Source organism: Choloepus didactylus, chromosome 10 (genome assembly GCF_015220235.1).
Source record: "Choloepus didactylus isolate mChoDid1 chromosome 10, mChoDid1.pri, whole genome shotgun sequence".
NCBI classification, from domain to species: Eukaryota; Metazoa; Chordata; class Mammalia; order Pilosa; family Megalonychidae; genus Choloepus; species Choloepus didactylus.
In genome coordinates this window covers 51,035,531-51,055,736 of record NC_051316.1, presented here as the reverse complement: position 1 = coordinate 51,055,736, position 20,206 = coordinate 51,035,531, and the positions used below count along the sequence as shown (strand labels likewise).

The following is a 20,206-nucleotide window of genomic DNA, read 5'->3' as shown; positions in this document are numbered from 1 at the left end:
TGGGGAAACTTCTCTCCTTCTGTGGGGGCTTACTTTTAATCTATGATCTATTTTCTGAATTATCTGTAATCTATTTTTAATTCTGATTTCAGCTTCCAAAAAAAGAAAAAAAACTCCAAACTACAAATCATATTAATAATTTGCATTATATGACGCTTTTACAAAATTTTCATATGGATTATTCTACTTGATCATTTCATTTATATGTTCTTTTCATCTATAAAAAGAAGATATTGGACCAGATAATCTTTAAGGTCTCTCTCAGCTCTAATCTCAGTTGAGCCTACAGAATACCGTTTTCTTGCTAGCCTGAATTGGGTTTATATGCCAATGAAATAAAATAGGCATCCATCTGTTGGGGCTTATGAAGGCGATAATTAATCACATGGTTGATAATTAATTATATCCTTTTCCCCTCTGAGTTCTGAACCAATTTAGAAATAGACGCAGATGTCAGGTAGAAATCACAATATCAGCTTTACTGTTGGTGAGGCTGATTGGAGAACAGGGCTTGGATCAGTGCCCAAATAAGGTTTCCTTCTCGTCCTTCCCCCATGTTGAGTTTTCCCACCCACTTGTATGCTGAAAACTGTTCTCCCCTGACATGTCCAGAGCCTGCTTCCCCCATGGGGGACTCAAGAGCACGTGCTTTGCTGGGGAGGCAGGCTGGCCTCTTCCAGGTGCCAGGACTATGTTTGCTCAGTCCTGTTTCCCAGTGTTAGCAGCCAGATGGGTCACACCTGCCACGGGGAGGAAAGACGAAGTGGAGATGCCCACTCTTACCTCCAGTATTGCCCTCTGTTGGGAGTAAATATCCTTTCCCCTCTGAAGGAGCCAACTCTCCCACTTTTAGTGTTTCAGGAACCTCCTTAGTCTCGGACTAACTGGAATATTTGGTCACCCTCCTTTTTCATCACCATAAGTACAAAATCCTTTTACCCCTTTTTTGTTTGCTTTTCTTATGCTGGAGAGCATTCTAGAATAACTCCTGTGAGTCTGTGGAAGAAGCAGCCTTTGCTTTAAACTCTTATATTCTTTCTTGTTGAAACTGACTACCCAAAAGGGGGAGGGTTGAGAATGAAAATTACTAATTCTTATTGGTTGAAGAACTTGGTACATGAAAGCACCATGCTAAGGACTTTCATTGCATTATTTCTTTTAATCTTCATGATAAGTTTATGAGATAATTACTATTATTATTGCCTTTTTAGAGATGAGAGAACTGTGATCTGAGAAGGTTAAAATTTTGCCTGATTTTATACAACTAGTAAATGGAAAGGCCAGGCTTTGAACCCAGGTAGTCTTTCTTTAGAGTCCCATAATGAGTTTGAATTCAAGGATTTTGGAGTTGACCAAGAAAAAGATTTGGTCACTAGAAGGTCCCAGCACACAAGTTATTTATTGAGGGCATCCCTTAAATAAGAGGGGAAGGCACTTACAGCAGGAGGCCTCCCAGAGGCCAGCACACAAGGGAGAGGGGAAGCAGGGCAAGGGGAAGTCCCAAGGTCATGGGGGAGAGGCAGAGGGAAGGGGGAGGGTGCTTATGTATCTCACCATGGGGCAGAGTCAGCACGGCAGGAAGTCTCTGGGTCAGAGAGCTCTGGGGAGCTAAAGGGCTTTGAGGTCTTGTAAGTGCAGAGTTACATTTTATCAATTGAGTGCAGATGCTAGGTCAAGTTTTGCGGGCTACAGCAAAGCAGGTTAACTATATGGCTAAAATGGCTTATTGGGGCTATTTTTAGAAATAATAGGCCGTGTAAGAATTTGAGTTTGGCAATGTTGGGCTCCAGGCTGCTGGGAAGAAGTAAACAACTCTCAGGGCCACTACATCGAGGCCATCTTTGGCTCAGTTATGTAACAAATCCGTAGACATTACCCCTGAAAAGTACTTCCTGTGACTGACCAGGCTGGCTGAAATTGCTATGGGAAACTTTTGTTTCTCTGAACCTAAAGATGTAGTGCAGATGTTTTGGTTGCTTAACTGTGACCATGCATACATTAAGCAGCATTGCAGAATGGATATGTTCAAGAGTTCTAGAGCCACAGAGCTGCATTCAAACCCCAGGCCTTTATCTTTTTCTTCTGGGGATGGTGGGCAGGTTGCATACTGGTTCTGGGCTTTGTTTTCCTTAATTCTAAGAGTAAAAGTGGGATCATGAAAAGAATAGCAGCTACTTCCTAGGGTCCTTGCAAGGTCAGGATGATACAATGCATATGAAGTGCTTAGTACAGCGCCTGACTTACAAAGTAAACTCAATAAATATTTGCAACTATTATTGTTATTGACAGCTATTGGAGATGGTGCTGTGCTTTCCACCTCTGCTGTAATTTTAGATCTTCCAAATCTTGAGTTTTCATTCTGCGTTATCCATGCAGTTTTAATGACAATCCTTTCTTGGCCCACAGCACTGCTGGCTGAGAGCTCCATTTGGAATCTATCCAGGAAACTGACCCTGCTGGAACCCACCCCATCGCCTCTCCTTGGAGTTTCTGTTAATTGCCATCTGGCTATTTTTAGTTTCTTCAAGTGTGTGCCGGGTACAAGCAGGGAAAGTCCATCCTGCTGAGGGTGTGGGGCTGTGTGAGCTGTGGGATTTTAATTTGGAAATGTTTTGACACTTCATTTGTCAGGGCACTAGTTGCTGGAAACTTGTGAGAGTAAGCAGGAGCTGAGAGCTTATTATTTTTTTAAATCAGCGTTTTCACAGAAGAGAGACTCCCCAGTCATAACAGCTGCTTAGTGCATCTAAATGGGATGTTGGCTTAGGCAGAAGGGATTTAGGGAGTTGAAGGCTTAAAAAAAAACATAAATAATAACAAACATGCAAAGCAACCTGTTCACATTGTCAGCTGATATCCAGATTTGCAGAGCCTGAGCTTCAGGTTCTTCGTATATGAATTTTCTTTGGTATGGGCTTATCATCATTTTGGTCCAAGGCTGTTGAGTCTGCCTCTAATGGTGCTCTGGAATTCTCCTTCCACTTTAAAACACTGCACACCCTGGATTAACCATGTGCACTAGTAAGCCCTGACCTTGATCGTGGCTAGAATAAAGGCCGCAACGCAGACCTGTCTGTGGGAGAAGACATACTCTTGCTTCCTTTCCTTTCTTCTCACCCTCCACTTCTTCCCCCAGGTATCATCCATAGACCAGTGACAGCAGAACGCTGGTTTGGAGCTATTTAGGGAAAAGGGAAGAGAAGGAGATGACTGATGATTCCTGCTGAATGCTCTGCAGATCCTTTCTCATTTAATCCCTGTGCGTTAGGGATCTTAGCTGCCAGCAATTCTGCTAATTTAGGAAAAAGAAAAAAGAATTTACTGAAAAGATACAGGAAGATCAGAGAACTAGGCTTGGAAGCTACATAACCAGAAATAATTTCCAAAATCAGATGGCAGAATTGACCTCAGGAAGACACCAGCACAGTGCAAATCTTGGAGGCTGTCCTTAGAATCTCTACTCTTCTACTCTGGACCTGGGCATAGCTGTGACTTCACTAGAGTGGCTTCTGTGAAGTTCCTGTATCTTCACACTCTAAGCTTCCCATGCAAAGTGCATCTTACTGGTAGAGCCTTGGTCATGCCTGTGCTTTAGTTGCAAGGGTGCTGGAAAAGACCATCTGACACCTTCAGCTTCCTTAATGGGAGGCTGGTGTGACCTCATAAAGTGGGGCATTCCCCAGCGTAGGAAGGGGGTTTAGATGCTGGGAGGCACAAAAGAATGACACATGCCTGCCACACTGTATAATAGTGTAGATGAGGGAACCAGAAGCTAAGACATTTCACTAACTTGTTTTAGGAGACACGACTACTGAGTGGTGGAGCTATAGGCAAATTCAAGTTTGTCTCTATCCAAATTCTGGTCTGCAGGGTGATGTGGGGAGGGACAGAAAAACATTCCTTATACGTTCTAGATTGATACTCAAATTGTTACTGTAGTTATCTATGTGTATTTTGGTAGGTATGTATATCTGGGGGCGTGTGATAGTGAAGAACAGTCTCTGCTGACAACAAAAAATTATTTTCCTTATGCTTTGGGCTTTGGAGACCGAGGGTAAAGTAGGATCATATATCATTAGAACTTACCCCTGGATTATTTCTCTGTGATAGAGGTGAAGAGAAAGAGCTAGAAAATAGGTGTAGGTTGTAACTAATCTCTTTGGCCCCTTTAACTCTAGGAGGGATCTCTGCATGGGTTTCCTGATTTTGAGTGGGAAACAGATGGCACATCTCTGCCAGGGTTCTTCTGAACTTGAATAAAATCTACTCTTGAAAGGTTACTAGAGAAAGATGCCAGAGTTCACCAAAGGAAACTCTTTTGGTATGATCTTTTTTAGCAAAATCAAAATGCAGTTTTCCAGGAGAGCCAAGAAGACTGTGAATAAGCAATGACCACAAACTAATTTTAGGGCATTTGGAAAAGAAGGAACTGGGGGCTTTAGGGTACAGCAGCAACAGGTAGATTTTTAGTCAAGATATCTGCTTTCAAAGCCCATCTCTGCCCCTTACAAGATGTGTGACATGTGACTTTAATCTCTTTGAGGTTAATTTTTAATTGGGGATAAGAACACTTAACCGAATAGTTGTAAGAGTTTATTGAGGTCCAGAATACTGTAGACCTTACAGGGAAGTCTGCATCAGCAAATCCTCAGCTTACCCAGGCTTGGGAGTCAGGATAGACTAGGTTATGCTGTTATAACAATCAACTCCCAAAGCTTGGTGGTTTAAACCAACAGAGCTTTATTTCTCACTCACATTACATTGCCCATCATGGGTTAGCCAGGGGCTCTGCTTTATATCATTCTCACTCTGGGACCCAGGCTGAAGGAAGGGCCTCCATGTGAAAGATTACTAGTTCAAACTGCAAAAGGAAGAAGAGACTGGCAAATCACATGCCTGGTTCTTAAATTTTCCTCCTGGAAGTGACCGCTATTACTCCGATCACCTACATGGGTCACAGCAAGTCATATGGTCACTCCTAACTTCAAGAGGGCAGGGGAGTGCAATTCTACCATGTGCTCATAGAGGAGAACTAGAAATATTTGGTAAATGGCGCTAATGATTATCACACCAGATGTTTCTTTTATAAACTCATTAAGGAACGGACAGGTTGCTAAGGTGATGTTCTCAGTGTGTATATGAGGGTACTAGGAAGGAAAGAAGGGGGTTAAAGGATTAATCTGACACTTATATGGTTTTATTGATTAACTTACCATTAACTACCCACCCATTGAATGCAAGGCATTATAGGAATTTCCTAGGGTTGAATTTCTAAAACTTTCATTTGGCTTTCAAGACAGTGCCATCAAGGGCCGATTTGGACAACTACTGACTTTGCTAAAGGCAGTAACTTCTAAGATACATAACTTTATTTTAATACCAGCTTTCTAGAATAAGAGTGTAAGTAGATAAAGAGGACAAGGTCAGAAGGAAGCAGTTAAATCGGACAAAATGATCAACTAAAAAGCAGTTCAAAGTAGTGCACCTAGGGATGTGATGAATAAGGCAGGGCTTTTTTCCCTCAGTGAACCAGTCATTTGGCTTGGATGAACTTGGATGAGCTTGGAGCATTTATCTAAATCCTCTCTTCACTTCATTTCTGAAGTCTGAAATACTGACACAGTCACTCAGCTTCAGAGTGGTGGCTTAGGTTTAGGATTTAGAAGTTCTTAGAAATCCAGAAAAATGATCACAGAGAATTTTCAAGTAAATGTGTTGAATTTCTTATAATTACCATTGATTTCTTAGCCTGGGTTCCCTAAATCATAGATCATGAGGCAAAGGCTTAGGTGCTAATGCTTTATTAGGGAGGGCAGTCTCAGGAGAGCAGCAGTCAGGGGCAGGGGTGTGAGGCAGGGAAGCAGGGAGAGCAAATATCAGGGAGTACAGTACTCGGCTGGCCATAGCTTTTTGCAAAACTGATTTCTTGGTGTCAGAACATCTTCAAAGAGATCATTTTAAGCTACGACATCTTCAAATAGTTCATCCGGGGGGAGAAACAGAGAACAGTTTATCCGTTTGCTGCCATCTCCCATTGGTCCACATAAGCTGCCACAGGGTCTTAGCTCCAAGGTTGTACATGTGTGAGCACCTAGTGGGTCCTGTAGTGCTTTCTTTATGCCTCAACAGAACAAGGAAACTGTGGAAGGAGGCAAAGAAAAATAAGCATGTGGTGTGAGTGAGGAGTGTACTGATTTGTTTTTCCCAGAAGCAGTATGAGAAGTAGGAGAAGCCACTATGGTAGTCTCCTTAGGTAGTAGTGGCTTCAGCAACTGTATCAGCAGTGAAATACAGCTCCAGGTTTGAAAGATCAGTGCAAGCAATTTCTAGGCCTACTGTGGCCAGATGAGGCGGTGAATGTTCATTCTGGGTGATACAGAAATTGAATGTGTTATAACCAGCCAGTTAAGGCAACCTAGACTTTTCCTTCTCCTTTCTGGTTGCCAAGGCCTTTAGATTCTGCTAACTCAGCATTTCTGAAACCCTTCCCTTCCTTTCCACCCCCCACAGCTTATTCTTGATTCTCATTCTTACTATATATCTCTTGGATTATTGCAAAAGTCTCCCAACTAGTTTCCCTGCTTGTAACTGCTAAAATGTCTTTGGCTTCAATTAGGAGAAAATCCAAACTCAAATTAGCTGAACTAGTAAGGAAAGTCATCATCTTACATTGCAAAAAAGGCAGTGATAGTGGGATTCCAGGGTGTTTTTGTCCAGTCATTCTAGGCATCACATCCAAATTTACCATGTCTAGGAAAGAGGAGGAATCTTTTCTTGTATGACTCTCTTAGAATGACGGGGGATCTTTCCCAGTACCCCCTGCAGACTTCCCCCCAGGTCTCATTAACAAAATTGTATCACATGCCCAAGCCTAAACCCATCCCTGGCAAGGCAAATGGGATCACCTAGGATTGCCTTAGGTCAATCAGGAGCCATGCCTGGGTGTGTTTAGTCATGTGGAAGAGGGTAAATATCTCAATAAAATTGAAGTTTTGATAGGAAAAAGGTTGAAGGGAGAGATGTCGGCTACGAACCCCCAGAGTCTGCTTTACTACCTGTGATCCTGTGACCCCAATCTATCCTCCCATCCATGATGCCAATATGATGCTTCTGAAATGTGAACGCAGTATGATTCTTCTGTTGAAGACTTTTCAATGACATTTCTCTGCTTAAGGATCAAGTCCGGCTCCTCATTATTGAATATAACGTCCTCCATGATCAAGTATCTGCCAATTTCTCCAGCTTTTACCCTTGCCAGTTCATGCCGCAACCACAACTCCACTTCTACCTCTGACATACACATCATACACCTGAGGAAAGTTGCCATCTCCCAAAGGAGACTGGCTCTATCATCCTTAGTTGCCTTTGTTCATACTGTTCCTGCTTCCTGGAACCCCTCTTCTCCAATTCAGATATCATAATGTTGACTTACTTTCAGTTTTCACTATAATAGGGACCTCCATGAAGTCTTTCCTTTCCTTCTTTATAATCTCACTATGTCCTTTATATAATTCTGTCATTGCAGTTGTAACATGTTATTGCACTTCTTTCTTACATGTCTCTCTTACATTTCTCTTCTTTCCTACTGATGGTCATGCTTTATTCATCTTTGCATTCCCAGCACCTAGCAGTGCTTGTCACAGCTGGTACACAGGAGGCATTTAATAGGTATTTGATGGATGAATAAGGGTCTAAGGGCTTAGAGCTGGGTGATCTAGCCTGAGTCTGTTGGCAGTATCTGAAGGGGACTAATCATGGGAAGATAAGCTAAGAGTGATCAACATACTTTGTTCCAGAATCATAGGGAACAATCGTTGGAGAACTGTTAAAGGGTGGTGAAAAGATCGGTGATGAATTTGTCGGTCCTCAGCCAGAACAGCAGGCAGAATGAAACACAGGTGCTCGTAAGCCTTAATTCTGCATTATTTAAACACAGGCAACCCTCTGGTTGAAAGCAAGTTTCCCTGCTCAGCCGATCTGGAGTTCTGTCTTACCAGGAGCTGTCACTGCAGAATTCTCTTGTGCTAATGAAAGTGCTAATTATCTGAACAAGATTAAAGTCCATGCTGCAGAGGCCTCAAAGGGGGCATCTTGTGCGGTCTTTGAGAATGCTATAAATTTTTTCTTCAGTGACTAAAGCCAGAGTAAGATGTTGGGGCTGCTAAAGGCTGTGCAGCTACACGTGTACTCGTTCTGTTACTAACTAGAAGCTCCTTGGTCAACTTGCATATCAATAATTTGGAAATTGGAAGAGCAAGTAGCTAAGAGCGTAGTTTGAATTGGAGAAATCTGTGGGGTTTTTTTTTTTTAATCTACTTTGTCATTTATTAAGTGCATGACTTTAATCCCTCTGACCCTCAGCCTCCTTATCCACAACATGGAGACAATAATAGCACCTGTTATAGAGTTGTCATTATGAGCAATGCTAGGCCTACAAAGTACTAGGCAGGCATAGCACATAGTAAGTATACAACAAATAGTAGAGGTTTATTTTTAATGTTATTCAAAGATAGTTTTGCTTCACACTTCCATAAGGACCTGTATATTCCTTTTAGTTTTAAGCTAATAAATTCAAATAAACAGCTTTCAAACCACTTGGAGAGATATTAGCCCTGTTCAGACATTTTGCAGCATTTCTTTGCTCAGGAAACCAAAGAGCATGTAATTAAAATAATCTGTGCAAGTGAAAGGCATGCTATCTTTCTGATGTTTTAAAAAATTATTTTATCTACAAATAAATTCACAGAACGTTTGGTTACTGTTACATGGACCGATTGTTGACTTTTCCCCGTTAATCCTGTAAGGGAGTTCCCAGAACCATTTTCTGGTGCTGTCCCATATAAGCCAAAAATTAGCCATGTCTGTAGTTATTGCCTGTGCATCCAGTGGGCAGCTGAAGATGAATTCTCTCTCTACAGAGACATTGTGCATAAAAGCTAACTGGATGTATAAAAATGTAGCTTATGAGGGGTGACAGTGGGATTGGGAATGCCATAAGGACCAAACTCCACTTTGTCTAGTTTATGGATGGATGTGTAGAAAAGTAGGGGAAGGAAACAAACAGACAAAGGTACCCAGTGTTCTTTTTTACTTCAATTGCTCTTTTTCACTCTAATTATTATTCTTGTTATTTTTGTGTGTGTGCTAATGAAGGTGTCAGGGATTGATTTAGGTGATGAATGTACAACTATGTAATGGTACTGTAAACAATCGAAAGTACAATTTGTTTTGTATGACTGCGTGGTATGTGAATATATCTCAATAAAATGATGATTAAAAAAAAAAAAAAAAAAGCTAACTGGATTGTAACGTAATGACAATATGCCAATGTCAAAAGAGAGTCGTCGTTTAAAGATTAAGGTCACTAGATTGGGGAATGGAACGGCCCTGCCAGTACAAGGTGCCTTCCCAGAGAGGTAACAGATTGGCACCATATCTTTTGAGTCATGTATCTGTTTCCTGTTTGTGGGAGTAAGACACATTTTCATTTACCCAATTTGTTCAAGAAAGATGTAGTGAGTGTCTCTACTGTGTGTCAGACCCTGTGCTGTATGTCACAGATTCAGTAGTAAGCAAGAAACAGATGGGATCTCTCCTTTAATGAAGCTTACGATCCAGGGAAGGGAGCAGACATTAATCAAATCACCATTCATTGAATGAAAAATTATAACTGTGATGATTGTTATGAAGGAAAACATTGGTGAGGTGGGGATTAGAGAACATACACAACAGGAGGACTTAGCCTGGGAAGTTGTCCCTGCTAAGACTGAAATTTGGGATCTGAAAGATGAGTTGGTGTGTCAGTAAGGGTCCCTACAGGAGAGATGGATACACAATAGAATGTTTTAGGAGAATTAAATAACAGGGCTATTTACAAAGGTGTGGACAGGGTTAAGGGAAACATACGAGAGATGGTGAAGCACCCTAGGACTAGCAACAGTGACCACCCCCAAGCCTTAAGGGGCAAGGGGAAGGAGTGGTTACTGGAACCTTAAGAGACAGTCACAGCTGTAGGAGAAGGCAGTCCAACAAGAGCTGTGGCTCTTGGTATAGGAAACATAACCAATCCATGAGACCCAGGAAGGAAGAATCCAGGAGAATAAATCACCTGACCTCACTGTCCCCATCCTCTGACCACCTGTTGGTTTTTCTTTTGACTCATCTGAAATAATGTCCAATAGTAAGGAAGCCCGTTGATACAGTCCATATAGGACAAACAGCAGGATGAAGAAGAGTGGAGAGTAAATCTGGAGGAACAAATATACTATAGGTGAGCAGTGGGAGCACTTGTGGCAAAGGAAGCAGCATGTGGCAGGAAGGAGCACGGGATCCTCCAAGGAGGCCTGTGTCACAGTAGAAGGACTGGGCAGAAGCTACCTCAGACCTTCTCAGAGAGACCCAGGGACATGTTCGGATCACAGTCAAGGAGGAAGGGTGGGGTTCATGAAGGAAGACAGCTATGAAGTGTTGGGTCTGTGAGGTGACTTGGAGGCCAAGAGATAAGAAATGGGCCAGGAAGCAGAAGACAAAGAAACAGTGTTACATTCAAACAGAGTGAAATGGTCTGGTATGTAGTTTTTGAATGAGGCAAGGATGTCCTGAGCTTATGCTTTTTGGGTGATAGCTTTGTGATGTGAGAACACTCCAAGAACCCAAATGGCTGGCGAACTCATAGGCCTTTTCCAGAGATATTTTAATGTTGGGATTAGAAGAGTGCCATTTTGGGGCCATCCACACAGTCATTTAGTAAACTAATATTTATTAGTTATTTATATGTGCCTGCTGAGATAAATAATGTGATTCTGGTCTGCAGGGAGCTCATAATCTAACAGGGAAGATAAACATGTAATGTCTTATGATAAATGCTATCAGAGAGCTATGTATGATGTAATCCCAGCCCCGAGAGGAATTTGTTGCCTAAGTAAGCCAGGGAAGGTGTCTCTGAGATAGTGATATCTGAGCTGGATCTTCAAGGATGAATTTCCCAGGTAGAGAAATGAGAAGAGGGAATTTCACCCAAGGAAAATAAAAGCATTGGTTAGCACATGCCAAATACTAAATCAAACAATTCCTAAAGCTCAGTGGTTTAACGTAATGAAATTTACTTCTTGCTCATGCCAGTGGTTCTTGCCAAAATGGCAAGGTATCAGGCTCTGCTCATCTTCACCTGGTTTTCTCCTGTGTCACTGCACAAGTTGCAGAGAGTGTGAGATCCCTTAATCATCTTGGCCTAGAGGTGACTCATCACTTCCACTCAGACTCCATTGGCCAGAACTAGTCATGTGGCCATGTGGGGGGTGGGGAATGTAGTCCAGGCTGGGCATCTGTTTCCCAAAACCCCTATGCTGACAGAGCTTTGCGAAGCTGTTAGGTGTCTCTACCACAGGGAATCATTCATGAGGCAGGTGGAATCAGGGAAAAGGAAGCAGCTCCTGAGGCTAGGGTGCATGGGGAGAAAAGGAGGGGTGGACTGCAGAAGAGGAAGAAGGTATGGTCATTGCTGGATTGCTAAGGACTGAGGTCATCACAGCCGGGACACCGGGCCGTCTCCTGTAGCTGTGGAGCCATCAGAGGTGTCTAAGCAGGAGGGATGGGATCAGATTTGCATTTCTGTACAGTCCACCCTTTTCTCTCATCTTTTGCTTTACAAAAAGAGGGTCATGATGGTGCAGAGAGCACAGCACTGGATTTTCTTACCAGCCATGTTACCGTGGGCTGGCTGCTGTCTCTCTGAGCCTCAGTTTCCTTATCAATAAAATGGGGACTAAACTATGTACTCTCCATTCCAGGGAGGTATGAGGATCAAATCAATGGTGTCAGGGGAACGTCCTTTGGAAGCTGGAAACTGTAGTATAAAGGGGGATTCTTATTCTTCTGTTTTGTCTCGGCCTGAGGGAAGATATTTTCCCCCAGGGCATGAAAGTGTAACATGATTTCTGTCAAGGCCCTAAAACATACCCAGTTCTGTGATGGTCTGCCAGTAGTAGAATTTTAAAATGAGTTCAATAAAATCTTCTCTGAGGACAAAGAAATACAATTACAGGTAGTGATAAAGCTCCAAGTCTTCCTCAGGTGCTACATAAGAAAATGTCTTACATAAAAAAATAAGAATTACCTGTTTTAGGGTCTTCTTTTCTCCCACGGTTTTGGAAACCCCAGCTAGAAAGGACTGAGGTAGTATATTTCCATTAGAGCTGTTGATTTTCACCATAGAATGATTCTCCGCCCTCCAAGGCTTTGTTTCCAAGGTCTCTTGGCTCACATAGACAAGCAAAATGTCCCTCTACCTCCTCACCCTCTGTATGCAGTCTCATGGCTGAAAATTCTCATTTTAAGCTTTTAAATACACACACAAGCATGAAGCTCATGGAGCTATTGGGGTAATACTAACAAAAGATGAGATTCTTTTTCAAGGTCTAAGCTCTGTTTCAAAATAGCCAAATAGGATTATTTTGGCTTGTTGTATTTGGAAGCTGCCTCAATTTGTAGTTTTTTCACTGATTCTCTAGATACGCTCTGGGTTTGGAAAAGTATTTTCCAATCAAATGGACCAAGTTAGCCCAAGTTTAACTCCTTCAGGATCCCCCTCATCTCTGTTCCTTTTCTCTTTTCTCCATTCCCTTTCTCTTCTGTCTCTTTCCTAGAGGTGAGTCATTTATTTGGTTTTGATTCTGCAGATTAAAGAGAATTTAAAAACCCTGCTCTAAGATGTGCTTCAGTCACCCTAATAAATTAGACAAGGAGTTTCCATGCATGCTTTTCTAGGGCAGTTGTCACCAGAGCACCAACGTGTAATTTTTGTAGTCTCTTAATTTTGCATTCATATTCTGGGTGAAACTTGGAATCTCAGGTGTTTTGTTTTTAATTGCAAAAGGCTCTGGAAAGGTTCTTCTGAATGTGGTGTACCTTTCTTTAGGCCCCAGATTGCAATCTCCAGCTTAACCACCTCCACCCTCTACATGTCAGTCATGTGTTCCTGCAATGGACCATGGCCACATGAAGATGATTTATTCCTGGGGAAGATGATAAGTGAATACTGGTATTTCTAAAAGTATAGACAACCTAACAGCCAATTCTGGAGATTGGGTGACATTTTAAATTGGTAATGCTCCTAATTACCCAAACCCTAGGAAACCATATGGAATACAGCCACAACTCTAGAATTAATATAAGTGAGCACTGTGAACCCATTACTAACAGCATGATCTCTTAGAATAATGGCACAGTATCTGTGTCAGCACAGTGTGATATTGCGGTTAAAACACACCCTGTCTCTTTTCTCGTTTCCTATTTTATGGAATTTTTTTCTCCACCATCAAAGTAAAAACACCAACCTTTTCTAATTTTTAAAAAAAAAGAAATTAGTACTTTGTTTCCTTTTCAAACATTGCCTATTGGCATTGCTGTGTTGAAATGTCAGATTTATAGAGGCTAAATGTAAATCAACAAGGTATGATAATATGGAACACGACCTCGGAGGGTAACGTCTATCCTCCCCCATCCCTGCCCCACTTACTGCAAGATGATCTTGGGCTAGTTGTTTAATGGCTCTGACTTTCAGCTTTCTCATCTATAAAGTGGGCACAATAATGATATTTACTCACAGGGTTCTTTTGAGAATTTAAAGCCAAGTAAAATGCATTCCTCAAGGTTTGTGCTTAAAAAATAAATTAAAAAACATTTTTTAAAATGCTAAGAATAAGTTACCCAGGAAATGAAAATTCCAGTAACCTGAAATTTCCATGATCTGACTGAACTTCAGGCCTTGGCTTCAGCAGTACTTGGGGAGGGGGGTCCAGCACAGCCCTTCTCCCCCCGCCTCTCAACACATAAGTCCCAGTTACTGGCCCTTTTGTGCCAGGGGATGGTGTGGTCTGGGTTTATGTTCCAAGTTTCTGTGAATACCATTGGTCTACTGTCTTCATACCTTCCCACCCTCCAGCTAAAACTCCTTACTTGGTGGAGGGGACCTGGTGAAAAAGCACATACCTTCCTTTTGGATCTTCCAAAATTTTATTTTCAGTTATTTCTGAACACGTTCCAAACATTATTTGAGATGAATTTCATCTTATTCACACTGATAGATGGTGGAGCAAGCTCATTAATGACACTCTGCTTTTCCTGATCTCTTCATGTCCTAAAAGCAGTCCATGCTGCAAAGAAACAATAATAATAATAGCAGTGGTTTGAGGAACTCCAGTTATGCACCAGGTGCTCTGCATGATCCTGTATTATTTAATTCCTACAGCAAACCTAAACAAGTAGGCATAACCCCATTTAACATGTGAGAATAACAGGTCTCACAGAGATTCAGAACTTTGCCAAAATCGCACCCTAGTACATACCGAAGCTAGTATTTAATTGGGTCTGACTTTAATGCTCAAAGTTGACATTATACAACAGCTGAGCACTCATTTGGGTTTTCACCCCTCCTTGTCTTTGTCTTCCCCTTTACTTCCAGGTGGTTCTAGATGTTGGTTGTGGATCAGGAATACTGTCATTTTTTGCAGTACAGGCTGGAGCCAGGAGAGTTTATGCAGTTGAAGCCAGTTCAGTAGCACAATATGCTCAGGTGAGTGGCGGATTTTTAAGGGACCTATTAATTAGGTCTTCCAGATACTTTCAGGGTACTGAGTGATGGTCTCCTCCAGATAGGTAATTTGGAAAAAAAAATTTTTCCATTATGTGTATTTTTCTGTTGAAATGTTGCTGCTGAGAGTCTGACTTCACTGTAGGGACTGATAAGGAAACAATTGAAAATTTCCCTGATACGGAATGTATAGCAAAACTGTGCCCTTCCTCGTCCACTGGGAGGCATGTGGGACTGGGGGCAAATGTTTTCTCCTCTTTAAAGACTTACCAGAGGAGTCAGGTTTTGCTGGAGCTGGGGCTTTTCCTTTTCTTCTTAAGAGCTGTGCTGCCCGAACCTGCACTACTCACTTTAACTTTTACTTTTGCTGTAAGGGGCTATTGCTCCATGGTTGCAGATTAGGAGACAGGCCTCTGTGTTTTGATGGTTTTTTTGTTGGTTTTTTTTTTCCCCAGATTCCAGGTCTGATTAAAGAACAGGGAAGTGCTTTGTTTTAAATATAATTCTCTGTTATCATTATGAAATGTGCACAAATATTAGAGAACAAGTCAAAGTCGAGAGTCAGGTAATAGCAGCTTTCAGTAATATTTGGATATAATAATAACTCAAGCTGCAGAGATTGGATGTGTCTGTATGTGTGAGCACGTGTGTGTAATAGGGTAATGTGTTTGTCAGTCACACCTGGAGGAGGCCTAAATTTTAATTAGGGATAAGATGACAGATGGAGAGGTGAGTGTCACTGATTCTCCTGTTGAACATCATGGAACTTTCCTGGAAGCTCTGAGTGGCAGTTGATTTCGGAGGGAGTGAGCTAGGAGGAGGCAAATGGAGTTAGTGTGCTGGGTTTGGAGGGAGAGCGCCCGGAGTATTGTTTTGCTCCCTTTTCTTCTTCCAACCAAGTTTTGGGGAAAATATTTTAGCTCATTTGCTTCTTCGTGCTTTCTTTAAAAGTCATTTTTATTAAATATCAGTACACGCGAGAGTATTTATAAAACTTGTACAGTATAAAGAATAACAATATAATGAATGTCTGTACCCACTACCCTTTATGAGAAATAGACCATTAGCATTCCTTTAAAGGCCCATGTGCCTCGTCCTGATCACATCTCTTTTCCTCCCTACACAGAGGCAGCTGCCACCTTGAATTCTTGTTTATCATTCTCTTGTTGTTCTTAATAGTTAACACATTTCTACCTCTAAAAATAAATCATGTATGCATTTTCTGTAAATGGAATCATAATATATGTATTCTTCTGTCATTTGCTTTTCTCATTCAACACTATGTCTCAGTGTTATCTTTGTTGATGCATGTAGCTGTTTATTCATTTTCAGTGTTGTATGGGGCCCCATTGCATGATCTACCACAAGCTATTTGTCCATTGCACTGTTGACAGATTTTGGAAGGCTTCCATTATGAACGTATTGTCATGAACATTCTTGAACACAGACCCTGCTGAATCTGTGCAGGTGTATCTCAGGTACATACTTAGGGGTGGAATTGTTGCATCATAGGGCATGTACATCTTCAATTCTCTATATAATTGTTTTCCAAAGTGATTTATCAATTTTCACTCCCACCAGCAGTATTTGGGAGTGTCCATTATTCTACACCTTTGTCAGCACTCAAAACTGTCTGACTTTAAAATTTTTGCTAATCTGGTATTTATGAAATATCTCATTGGGTTTTAATTTGTATTTTCCATTTGCTAACAATTTCAGCATCTTTGCAAGTGTTTTGGCCATTTGTTTCTTCCATTCTTTGAAATGCCTGTTAAGTCCTTTGACAGTTTTTCCTTTGAATTATTTGTCAGTTTCTGATTATTCATAGTAATAATTTATATATTCTGGATTTTAATCCTTTGTCAGTTATGCAAGTGGCAAATATCTTACTCCAGTTTGTATTTTACCTTTTCTCTTTATGTATTAGTAAATTTTAAATATTTTTGGATTCTAAATAAGACTAGAGAAGAGGAGAATATAAATTTATATAGAAAGATGCCTACAGATAAAAATGTCTTCTGCTTAGATCTTATAGATCTTAAAATGTGTTCTCAAGGATGTGGAATTGAGTTTAAAACATTGTCTCAGGTGCTGCTCATTTATTTATTCATAATTTCATTCCAGCCTACAATTCTTTTTGTTTGGTAATATGGGGGAAAAAGTGATGATTAAGTTCTATTCCTGTATTTAAAGAGCTTCCGTTCTAATAAGGAACTGATTCTATCTTTTATCAGAGACAAAAAAAAACTAAAAAAAAGTGGCATAATTAATTAAGATTTTTTTCTCATATATTTTCAGGTGGTTTGAGACACATTAGAAACTTGTTTTTAAAACCTTAAAAATAAAAAAAATAAAAAAAAGCCACAGGAAAAACAAAACAAATTAAAAAAAACCTTAAAAATCCATTTCCCTTGGCTATAGTAATTTAAGGGAAAAGAGGAAGAAATTAGCTATAGATATTCTTGCATCCCCTGGCCGTAATCCTATCTGCAACCCCAACATAAACTCTTACTCATCAGCAGCACACCATAGTAAGAGCTGTTCTAGAACCTTCTATGTGATTGACGTCTCGAAGAGAATTCTTGCCCTGGTTAACACAGGATTGTTGCCTTCTCATAGGCTGGGGCTACCTCAAGGAAAGTCTTACCCAGCATGTGGTGCTGTACAATTATAAGGGCCTCTAGCAATAAGCCAAGATAGGAAAGAAAAGGGAAAGGCTTAAAATCATAAAAACTTTTTAATAGGAAATAATTACAGATACATTGCAAAAATTAAAATAGTTCAAAGATTATCCAAATTCTCTTTACCTAGATTCTCCTTTAGTTAACATTTTTTGCCCCATTTTCTTTATCATTTGCTATTGGTTGCTCTCTCACCACCCAAACACACATATATACAGACACGCACGCACTTTTTCCCCCCTAAAGATCAGTTATACATGTCAGAGCCCTTTATCCTTAACATTTCAGTGTATATTTCCTAATAATAGGGCCTTTCTCTTTTATGTCCAGAGAATAAAATAACTTAAAGATGAAAAAGAAACTGTACAATTACGTGTCCATTGAGTCTTTCAGCGTTAGTGATAAAAAGGTGTTGGGGAAGCCCCGGAGGAGTGGGACTGTGTCATCGCGAGTATCCACATTAGAGGAGTCTATACTTCACAGCCCCTTCTCTTACGTAGTATTTGCAGGAAGACATGATGTTTAAAGCATGTAAAACCAGTGTTCTAAGGAATTCCAAAGCACCTTAACTTAATTTTGCCCTTGGTTTTAGCTTCTGTAGAGGATGCTTGTGTCTCAGTTATCTTTCTTTCCTGTGTACACCTGGGTTGGGTCAGGGGTGGCTTTCCAACTGCCGCCGGCTCTGCAGGGAGCCCTCGGAATCTGTTCTGCCCCTATGGACAGTCCAGTTTAAAATGCATGTAGGGCCAAGAATGACTGGAATGCATTTAGGGACAGCCTGATCTCTTCTGATGAGAACCGTGGCCTCTACCCTGCCCCTCTCTCCTGCCGTGCGTGTCAGGTGAAGGGGCTTGCTGTTCGCCGTGGCCCCTTCACCCTTGCTGAGGACGATCTGTATCAGCTCGGGGTTTCTGCTTCTTAGGCTGACACCCATCTGTGCCATTTGTAGGTGGCAAATTGCAAGTGTGAACAGCACACACAGATTTTCACTCTAAGAATAGGCTTCTAGAGCAGCTCAGCACAGTGCATGGTGCTCCTTTCGACCTTTTCATTATTTGGTAATTGAACCACCAGATATTTAATTCTTTCCTCTGGAGTCTTCATTAAATTGCTCAGAAAAGATAAAATTGCAACAAGAAAGGAAAATGTACAAATTTAACTACCATCGCCTGCACCTGGATTCTGCTTCACACACCAGGCTTCTGGGCTTTAAGTAAACAGAATATTTTCAAATTCAATTGAATTCTATTTCAGTTGCACTCAGTGGCTCAGACTGATTTTGTAATGGCTAGTCTTCCAGTGGCACGAGGATGCAAATGCCTCCTTCTCTAGAGGGCAAGCACCTTAAGTCATTTTTTGCAGGAGTGGTCACGAACTCGCCTTGGTGCAGCCACATGCTCTCATCCAGGGCCCCATATGACATTTATGGATAAGTAATAAGAGAACATCCCTGCCCTAGGAGAAGGGCAGAGCTGAATGTTTCCCATGTATAGCCAACCTGTGAACCTGTGCACCTCAAACTGGCAACTATCTCTTGTTTTCTTCATTTTTCTTTCCTTGCACGTTGTCATAGTTTGTCAGGGCTGCTGCAACAAAGAACCACAGACTAGTTGCCTCAAACAAAAGAAATGTATTGTCTCAGTTCTGGAGGCTAGAAGTCAGAAATCAAGGGCTGCAAGCCCATGCTTCCTGTTAAATCCATAGGGAAGAATGTATTCTGTGTCTCTCTCCTGGCTGCTTGTGGAGGCTTGCCAGCAATCCATGACATTCCTTGGATTGCAGCTTAACTCGTTCTCTGCCTCCATCACCTTGCCATCTCTCTTTTTTTGTGTGTCTAATTGCCCCTTTTTGAAAGGATCCACCCTAATCCGGTTTGGCCTTATCTTAACTAATAGCATCTTCAAAGTTCCTGTTTACTTATAGGATCATAGTCACAGGGCCTGGGGTTAGGACTTGAACATATCTTTGGGGGACACACAATTCAATTATAGCATGTATAAAACATAAAGCTAAGGCCACCAGAACGTATAGACCGAATGGAAAAGAAAAAGGTGTTAATCATATTTGTACTTGGTGTAAGTCAAGGAAAGGAGTGTTCCATAATTGAAAAGTGTACACAGATATATGCTATGTCCCTTCAACTAGATAATAAAACTACTTGAAGGGCCAGGAAGATAATAGACAATGAGGGCTTTTACGGGTTAAATTGTTTCCCCCCAAAATACGTATTTAAGTCCTAACCCCTGGCCCTGTGAATGTAGTCTTATTTGGAAATAGGATCTTTAAAGGTTGTGTTCATTAAAATGGGCTGAACTTGACTAGAGTGGACCCTTATCCTATATGACTGGCTTCCTTGTAAGAATAGGAAATTGGACATAGACAGACAGACAGAGGGGAGAATATCACGTGATGACTGACACAGAGACTGAAGCCCAAGAACTCCTGGAAAACTACCAGAAGCTTGAAAGGGGGAAGGAAGGATTCTCCCCTACAGATTTCAGACTTTTAGCCTCCAGAACTGTGAGAAAATAAATTTCTTTTGTTTTAAGCCATCCAGTTTGTGGTTCTTTGTTACAGCAGCCCCAGGAAGTGAAGACAAGGGTGAGCAATTGTGATGGTTAGGCTCATGTGTCAACTTGGCCAGGTGGTGGTACCCAGGTGTCTAGTCAAGCAAGCACTGGCCTAACTTGCTGTGGCTGCTTGATAATCCAGAAGGCTGGTTTGTTAAATCATCAGTCAGTTGGCTGCAGCTGTGACTGATTATACCAATGAAGGGAGTGTCTTCCACAATGAGAGAATGTAATCAGCTGGATTTAATCTAATCAGTTGAAGACTTTTAAGCGAGACAGATAGAGGAGCTTCACTTCTTCTTTGGCTGACCAGCAAAGTGTTTCCTGAGGAGTACATCAGAGTTGCCAGTTCGCTGCCTGAGAAA

At 41.3% G+C, this 20,206-nt stretch overlaps 1 protein-coding gene across 2 annotated transcripts in view; it reads left to right on the top strand.

Moving 5' to 3' along the window:
- Positions 1-20,206, top strand: part of LOC119545523 (histone-arginine methyltransferase CARM1-like) — a 280,411-nt gene that overhangs the window by 176,108 nt on the left and 84,097 nt on the right. For both annotated transcript variants that reach the window (XM_037851118.1, XM_037851119.1), the window contains exon 5: positions 14,462-14,572. In XM_037851118.1, the coding sequence (XP_037707046.1) occupies positions 14,462-14,572 (111 nt within the window). The remainder of the gene's footprint in view (positions 1-14,461; positions 14,573-20,206) is intronic.